The 9,759-nt window shown below is 37.7% G+C and overlaps 1 protein-coding gene across 1 annotated transcript in view; it reads left to right on the top strand.

Annotated features, from left to right (window-relative positions):
- Positions 1-9,759, top strand: part of chrd (chordin) — a 95,175-nt gene that overhangs the window by 66,451 nt on the left and 18,965 nt on the right. The window contains exons 12-14 of the mRNA XM_037678439.1: positions 2,795-2,901; positions 3,209-3,488; positions 3,564-3,805. Coding sequence (XP_037534367.1) covers positions 2,795-2,901; positions 3,209-3,488; positions 3,564-3,805 — 629 coding nt within the window. The remainder of the gene's footprint in view (positions 1-2,794; positions 2,902-3,208; positions 3,489-3,563; positions 3,806-9,759) is intronic.

The raw sequence follows: 9,759 nt of genomic DNA, 5'->3' as shown, positions 1-9,759 counted from the left end.
AACCTGTCTCTGAAGACCTTCATGGGACAGGAACTGTTATTTCATTGATTTGAATCCAGAAATACAAATTAGCTCATCCAGAGGCTGTCTAATTGTATCCTGAATTAATCAATTGAAAGAACACTCTTCTTTTTATGTTATTATTACTATTTTACAATATCTTGATAATCAAATGTGTGTTTAGTTCATATAATTTCTAATGTTGAAAGTAAACCACTCATTTAAATCAACTGTGAAACAGTATTAATGATTTTTTAAACCTCATTAGACTTAGAAATCAAGTTAAATGTCTATTTACAAAGTAATTATGCATTTTGATTATCTGTCTGAATGAGGTCAGTGATGTCGGTCAAAAGTCAGAGACAGTCAGAAAAGAAGTTATTAGAATGAACTGTATTGTTTTTAAACCTAGCAAACGGTAAACAACTGCCACTGGCATCTGCGTTCCTCACTTCTTCAAAACATTTCTCTGTCTGTACTAAACGTTCCTACAGTAAACATTCCTGACCCCTCTCTTGACTTTTAATAACCCTCTGACATCACTAGAACCACCCCCTGTTGGTTGTTTCAACCAATCAGGAAGTACTAAGTGACCGGAAGTGAGGACTCTTTTAAAAGTCGACACTTCCTGGAACTCTTCAGTCTTCTGAGTCTTCTCGAGTCTTGGACTGGAGTCTTGGGCCAGTCGGACTCAGTCTTTGATGGAGCCTTCTCGAGCCTTCTGGAGTCTTCCACTTCTGAGTGGGAACTCTGACGGAGTCACAGCGCCTTGTTGTGAACCCACCCGGGTGTAACGCCTACAACCTCGAAGGGAGCTGGTCCTGTTTGTTGAACGGAGTAAATCGACACGACTTATGGCAATGACCAGCCGCTCTAACCGGAAACGCTGAAAAAGTAGCGTTGAAATGGACCCGGTACCGGAGCTGATTCATCTTCTGCGAAGGTAACAAGTCGTCACGCGCTAAGTGTACCAGAGGTTTGAGCTGGTGTTGAAAGAAGCGTGCTAATTCTGGTCAACAACATACACCTTCCTTCATCCATCTCCCTTTAAACTTCTCCATTCCTTCCTTTAAACTCTTCTATTTTGCCAGTAATCTAGATGCCTTCAAAAATGTTCTGTTGTCTTGTTAGTAAAGAGCGCCAAGTTTTTATTAATCAGAACCAGATCAGCAAATCAATGTGTACATGTTTTGATGTTAAATTTTGATTCTGTTAAATAAATGACCGCATTTATTCTGATGGGTCAAAGAAAAAATGGCGTCTCATGTCACTGATTGAACAATACTCACAGTTATCTCGGTCACATGGCATTAATTTAACTCGAAAAAGAAAGAACCCGTTGTTATATTTAAATTTTTAGTAGTGAAGCGACAGTTAAGCTGTCCCCCACCTTGACTACTACATATGTGTGTATGTATGTATGTATGTATGTATTAATGTATGTATTTATGTATGTATGAATTAATGTATTTAAATATGTATGTATGTATGAATTAATGTATGTATTTATGTATGTATGTATGAATTAATGTATGTATTTATGTATGTATGTATGTATGTATGTATGTATGAATTAATGTATGTATGTATGTATGTATGTATGTATGTATGTATGTATGTATGTATGTATGTATGTATGAATTAATGTATGCATTTATGTATGTATGTATTTATGTATGTATGTATGTATGAATTAATGTATGCATGAATTAATGTATGCATGAATTAATGTATTTAAATATGTGTGTATGTATTTATGAATTTATGTATGTATGTATGTATGTATGTATGTATGTATGTATTAGGGCATTAACAGAGTACTCGAGTAATCTACACATCGATTGCTAGGACATCTATCGATGTTAAAAAAGTAAAGTCGGGTATCCGTAGTGACGTCGTATTATGTGACCACTTATGACCGTAGGGGGCGGTGTTGCACTGTTGCAGGTCACAGAGTATGGTGCAACACCGGGTCCAATCCACCGAACTAGAACCAGTTTTGGTTTAAGTTTTGTTTTTGACGTGCTGCGTTTCTTCACGTTTGCAGTTTAATAATAATAACTAATAGTTTAGTTTTTCCTGTGACTTATTTGCAGTATGATAAATGGTAGGAACATAATATATGCTCCCAATGTTTTGTTGGTCTTTTTTTTTTGTAAATAATTACCTTTTTTTGCGGTTTTATTTATTTATTTATTTTTGTATCTTGAGATCTATGACATCATCAAATACTCGAGTTCTACTCGGGTTTTATTATGTTAATGTCAAGTTTAAAAATTATATACTCGTTCAACCCCTAGTATGTATGTATGAATTAATGTATGTATGTATGTATGTATGTATTTATGTATGTATACATGCATGCATAAATTTATTTATTTTGTTAGCAATCATTTATGTATATCCCCGCAATGCAAAAAGTATTATTTCTCATTAATTACAAGTCACACAGTATGTGACTTCTGAGTAATAAGTGATAAATTATTTTTAGACTGATATAGAACATCTGGCTCCAAAAAAAAGTAACACTGTGCTTATCAATTTAACAAGAAACATCTTTATAGTTTCAAAATCCTTATTTTAAGGGACAGCTGTAAACCCTTTTAATGGATAATAGATATGTGACTTTATTGTGGGAGTGTGGCTGCAGAACACAAAGGGAAGGAAAATATTTATTGTGACTGAAGTCTTACTACAGCTTCCATGCAGCCAGACTATGTTCTGGATGTTTGCATAGGAAAGTGTAACGGGTCAAGTGAAAAGTGAGCTGATTTTCTGTTTCTGTCCGGCTCAGCTGTTCAGAGTGTGATGTCCAGTGGTGATGCGTTGACCCCAGGGAAGACAGGAGGTGTGGGATCTGCTGTCTTTAACCTCCATGATAACGGAACATTGGAATACCAGGTGCGCATAAAGGATAACCATTTCAAGAAATAGGTTTATCATGTATGTCTTTCATGTTATTTGGTGTCAAATCAAGCTAATTTTAAATTTGGCTGATGCACAACATTTTCAATTTGTAATTTTTTAAAATAAGAAGAAAAAGAAAAAAGTCCTGCAAAATGAAGGACGCTATTGTAATGTAGTAAATATTCATGACATAATAGCACAAACGTCTTTTTTCACATCCCTTATTGTACTGTAACAGCTGTCTATACTCAGGTAGATTAGAGGGTTGTAAATATTTCTCTTTCTCGTCCTCTGTCGATAGATTCAGGTTGCAGGCCTCAGCAGTGACGTAGTTGGCCTAACGATAGAGCTGAAGCCACGACGTCGAAACAAGCGCTCAATCCTTTATGATCTAACACCAGAGTACAACAAAGCCTTGAGACGGGCGGTGAGCAGCTGGAGTCGTCTGGAGGCTCGACACATCCACATGCTGCTGCAGAATGAGCTCTTCATCAACGTGGCCACAGCTCACTACCAAGAGGGAGAGCTCAGGGGTCAGATCAAGGCCCTGCCATACAGTGGCCTAGAGGTGCCCAGAAATGGTATGACCCAGTGAAGTTTGAAAATACTCTGAACATCTTTGGAAGTGTGCTAAAAACCTAATTTTTTTTTTTTAGAGTTACCTACACTTCTGGCTGGCCACTTTGTGTCCCCACCTGTAAGAACTGGAGCTTCTGGACATGCCTGGGTGTCAATAGACAAACAATGCCACCTGCACTACGAAATAATAGTAGCAGGCCTTAGTAAGGCAGCAGATGCCACTGTGAATGCCCACCTACATGGGCTGGCTGAGATCGGAGAGTTGGACAACAGCAGCACCACACACAAGAGACTACTGACGGGCTTCTACGGCTCCCAGGTACGGCCCTTTAAATCCAAGCATCTACCCCCGACAAAGGACACAAAAGTTTGGATTTTTTTTTTGTCAGTTTTTATTGTCAGAAATCATAAACAATTGTCCACTGGGTTGCAATCTTTGGCAACTAATAGATGAAAAACAGAGAAAATTGTTGAAATAAAAGTAAACTCTTCCTTCTTCTTTTTCTTTCGGCTTCTTCTTCAGGGGTCTCAACAGCGAGTCATCCTCCTCCACCTCACTCTGTCCTCACTTCAGCTACCTTCATGTCCTCTCTAACTGAATCCATATTATCTCCTCTTTGGCCTTTTTCTTCTTTGTTTTTTTTCTTCCTGGCAGCTGCATTTCTAACATCCTTATACCAATATACCCACTGTCCCTCCTCTGGACATGTCCAAACCATCTCAGTCTGGCCTCTCTAACTTTGTCCCCCAGTTGTTCAATCTGTGCTGCACCTCTGATGATCTCATTCCTATCTTGAAATAAGATAGAAAGGCGCTATATAAGTGCAGTCCATTTACCATCTATTCTTATCCATCCATGTCACTCCTAAGGAGAAACCTCAACATATTCATTTCTGCCACATCCAGATCTTTCTCCTGTTTTTTTTTTTTTGTTGTTTTGTTTTTTGGTCAATGTCTCTGTCTCCAGACCATACAGTATAGCTGGTCTCACCACTCTCTTGTAAACTTTTCCTTTGACTTTTGCTGACACCCTTTTGTCACAAATCACTCCTGAACTTTTCTCCATCCACTCCATCCTGCCTGGACTCTCTCCTTCTCCTCTTCACCACACTCCCCATGTTCCTGGACAGTGGACCCCAAGTCCTTGAAGTCCTGCACCTTTGTGACCTCTGCTCCTTGTAGCCTCACTGTTCCACCTCCTCCCTCTCATTCACACACATGGACTCTGTCTTACTACGGCTGACTTTCATTCCTCTTCTTTCAAGTTCATACCTCCACCTCCAAATTCTCTTCCACCTATTTCCTGTTCTCACCACAGATCACAATGCCATCTGCCTGACCTCATCTGTTAGTCGGTCCATCATCAGAGCAAACAAGAAGGGGCTCAGAGCCGATCCTTGATGCACTCCCACCTTCACCTTGAAGTTATCTGTAACTTCTGCAGCACATCTCACCACTGTCCTGCTGTCTTCATGTCCTGTACCAGTCTAACATACCGTAATTCTCAGGCTACAGAACTCATCTGCCTCTAAGCTGCACATACTAAATATAATACAAATCATAATTTTGTACATAAATAAGACGCTCCGGTTATTAAGCCACAGGCATCCATTGGTCATTGTCAGGGTCTGTGGTCAGTCAGCTCTGACGTAATGTGTAGCTTTCTTGATGAAGTACAAGAATCAGCCACTGGGTGACGTTTCACAGAATATAGCTCGCTTTCAACATGTTCAGACTGCATGATCATCACAAGTCTTCATGATGCTTCTCTTTCTGACTCATGACCACTCATTCAACCTTCAAAATGAAGAACAATAACTCTAACAATAACAGAGTGGGTGGAGTTATGGTAGGGAATTTGAAATCCTGAACAAGAGGCTTTGGTGGGGATGACCAAGATGGCGGAGTGAGTAGACGCTCTCTGCCGAGCTCTGCACAAAAAACTGATGAAACACGGTACAATTTTGATTATATGATCACTGGCACTAACAGTTCTTTAAAAGATAACAGACGACAATCTCAGAGAAAGTTACAGCAGAATGCCGAACCAGAAGAGAGCGAAAAGAGGACTAGAAAAGTCCAAATCCAAGCTAACATCAGAGGATGTTAATGAAGCTAATGCTACATCCGGCAACATGTTATTTGATAGCTGCCACAACTACGCTGCCACTGAAATATCACTCATTGAATGAAGAGGAAATGGATGAATTTCCACCTCTACCTGGTACACCTCTGAAATCGCCAGCTCCGAAGAAGGTGATGTATAAACGTAGCAACCTTGATACGTCAACTGCAAACGAAATAATATCCAGTCTGTCTGCATTAATAAACACCAGATCTAATAACCTCGAGGGCATGGTGAAGGAGAATACACTCAAGATTGAGGGCCTCAAAAAGACTATTGACTTGGTATGCTCTGAAATGAAGGATGTTAAAGGAAAGTGCATGAGCTAGAAAAAAAAAGTAACGAGAGGAAGGTCGGGTGGGCAACTGCCAGCAGAGAATAACAGAGTTGGAAAGATATTCCAGGAGGTGGAATCTCAAGACTACATGGAGCCGAGGAGACCGAGAAAGAAGACATACGAAGAAAAGTGATAGAAATATGCCAATCAGTTCTGCCAGAACAAAAACACAAGCTACCTGACGCCATCAATACCGTGCACCGACTTGGAGCCAAGCGACAAGGAAGCACCAAACCCAGAGGGATCATCATTCAGTTCACCTCCAGAGTCCTCAGAGATGCTACATGGAAAGCAGCCAAAACATCATCTTACCTGAAGGACAACCATCTGAGATTTGCTGAGGACCTGTCCAAGGAGGACAGAGAATGTCGTAAAAAACTGTGGCCCATAATAAACAAAGCTCGCAGTGAGGGTAAGACAGCTTATTTCGTTGGAGGTCGTGGATTTGTCAGCGGAGCAGAAGTCTTCCCTCCTTCATAGACACTCACCTAAACCTTAAAAATGACCTTTTTGTGAATTCATTTACAGAATGAACCTGGTCTATATTACGACTACGCGTTTAGTTTCCTTTTAATAATATATATTTACCCTCGATTATTGTATTATTTTGTACAAAAAACTTACCTTGTTTTATTTAGAAGTTTCTAAATTACTACTGTTAAATCAAAATAGATATTTACCGGTAGTGCTATATTTTTGGTAGACTTATTTAGTCAAGTTATTTACCGCTTTATTACTCAAACCGTGCAGGACTCGGTCCCCTTTTCTTGTGAATACACTCTTAGCTTTAAAAGTTTATAACTTGTTCCTTTTGTTAATCTTTTCTAGTAACTTTGTCTTTTTCATTCGTTTCTCTTAACACAGGGGTTAAGAGAAGCTTGTAAGTGGAAAATGTTATTTTTATTTGCCAAACAACTTAAAACCGATTTTTGTTTTTTTCAAGAAAGTCATTCCACATCTGCTGACAGTAATTTCTGGAAATCACAATGGGGAAATGAAGCCTGGTTATCTCATGGATCTGAGCGCTCCGCTGGTGTTGCTACATTTAAAAATAATTTCTCTGGAACTATACTACACTCTGACTGCGACACCCTAGGACACTACATCTGCTCAGTAATTGACACCATAACAATACATTTATTGCAGTTAATATATATGGTTACAATAATAAAACTGAAAACGACAAACTATTTGACTCTCTAGAAGAAAGAATTACATTCTGGCTTTCCAAATACCCAGACTCAATTCTTTTAATTGGCGGGGACTTTAACATTGCATTAGCTAATACGATCGATAGATGGCCTCCAAGGCAGCAGACCTCATACAGTGCAAACTTAAAACATTTTATGGAGAAATTTAATGTTATGGATGTTTGGAGAGAAAAATTTCCAGATGACAAAAGCTTTACCTGGAGTAATAAAAAGGGATCCAGACAATCTCGTATTGATTTCTGGCTTGTATCTAACTATATTAACAAAGACAGCATTATTGTTAATATACATGCCACCCCTCTTACAGATCATAGAGCTATTCACATAAGTATCAAAATTTGTGCTCCTGATAATATACCTTACAAATGTTCTTATTGGAAATTAAATAATTCCTTGCTAAAGCATGAAATGGTTAAAGTTCATATAAATAAATACATTTTATATTATTGGAATAAGGCTAACAAAGAGAGGTCCTTTTGCGGCAATTGGGAACTTTTCAAATTTGAAACTTGCAAATTCTTAAGACAATATGGGAGTCGAATCCCTAAACTGAGGAAAGCTGAAGAGGAAGAAGTAATAAGTAAAATGACCTCTTATTACAAGAAATCACCAGAAGAAATCTTGGAGGAAGATAAGTTAAATTTAATAGAACTTCAAAAAAAACTGGACAACTTATATCAACAAAAGGCTGAAAGAGTCTTTATTAGATCCAGGAAACGATGGCTAGAGGAGGGAGAGCAAGATTCTGCTTACTTTTTCAGGCTTGAAAAACACAGATCAAAAACAAACTTTATATATCAACTAAACATTAATGACACTATCTCCAACAATCCTAAACATATTTCAACCTTTTGTGCCAAATTTTATGCTAATTTATACAGCTCAAAATATAAGGAAGAAATTTCAATAACATTTCTTAACAATATTCAAAACTTAAAAACTATCGATGTGGATGATAGAGACTATTGTGACAGCCCTTTTACAGTGGAGGAAATCTCTAAATGCATTACTGCACTTAAGGCTAATAAATCTCCCGGCACAGACGGTTTATCTGCAGAGTTTTATCAATCATTCTCTAATCATATAGCTCCATTTCTCTTACAGGTATTCCTAGAAAGTATAAAGAATAACACTCTCCCTCAAGGTCTTATGACACTCATTCCAAAACCAAAACAAAGAATTATTTTTATTGATAATTGGAGACCTATATGTCTACGCAATAATGATTATAAGATTATGGCTTTAATACTTGCTAACAGAATTAAAGAGGTCTTGGATACAGTTATTGATGAGACACAGTCAGGCTTTATGAGAAACAGACACATCTCTAACAATATCAGACTAGTGTTAGACCTACTTGATTACTCATATTTGGTACCTGATCATAGTTATATTCTCTTCATGGATTTTTATAAGTCCTTTGACACAATTGAACATCAATTCATTTTTCATTCTTTGAAAAAATTTGGTTTTGGAAAAAAAAATTGTAAAGCTGTCGAAACCTTGTACTCCAATAGCAACAGTTCTGTTTAAATGCCAAATGGCTCCACCCCTAGATTTAACTTAAAACGTGGTATTCGCCAAGGATGTCTCATTTCACCATACTTATTCTTACTTTGTTCACAAATTCTTACAACTCATATCTCCAATAGTGCTGTACAAGGAATCACCATAGCTAATGAAGAGCTTATAATCAGCCAGCTGGCTGATGACACCACTGTTTTTTAAGGAATGAAAACCAGATCCTGCTTGCCTTAGATGCGATTAGTGACTTTTCCAAGGCCTCTGGTTTATGCTTAAATTTAAAAAAATGTGAATTACTAGCAATTAAAGACTGTTGAGCAAATTTTATTTGTAATATCCCTGTTAAACAAGAAGTCTCTTATTTAGGACTTTTAATCTCTAAAGACCAAAAGTTAAGATGTTCCTCTAATTTTACACCGATTATACAAAAAAAACTAAAATAAACTAAACCAGTGGCTGCAGAGGGACTTATCTCTACAAGGTAGAGTGCTGCTCACTAAAGCTGAAGGATTATCCCAATTGACATATGCTGCTCTCTCCTTACATTTAGATAATAAAATTAGTAAAGATATTGACCGTATGCTTTTTAATTTTATATGGAAAAACTGTACACACTATATTAAGAAAACAGTTATGAATAACTACGAATCAGGTGGGCTTAATTTTCTGGATTTCTCTACCCTAAATAGCACATTCAAAATTAACTGGGCTAAACACTTTTTTAAGAATCCGACTTCTATCTGGAACCTTATAACATATCATGTTTTCTTGCGCTTTGGCTGCTTTAATTTAATTTAAAATTGTAATTACAAGGTTGAGAAACTTCCTGTAACACTTTCATCCTTCCATAAGCAGGTGCTTTTAGCTTGGACCCTCATTTATAAACACAACTTCTCACCACACAAATACCTCATCTGGAACAACAGAGATACTTTATTAAAAACAGGTCACTCTTCCTTGAGACTTGGGTTCAAAATGGGATCCTACTGGTGGTTCAGCTGGTTAATAAGGACGGATCCTACTGGTGGTTCAGCTGGTTAATAAGGACGGATCCTACTGGTGGCTCAGCTGGTTAA

This window comes from Nematolebias whitei, chromosome 6 (genome assembly GCF_014905685.2).
Source record: "Nematolebias whitei isolate Nwh7 chromosome 6, NemWhi1, whole genome shotgun sequence".
Classification (NCBI taxonomy): Eukaryota; Metazoa; Chordata; class Actinopteri; order Cyprinodontiformes; family Rivulidae; genus Nematolebias; species Nematolebias whitei.
Note: the sequence above shows the minus strand (reverse complement) of the source record. Positions and strands in the feature narration are given on the sequence as shown.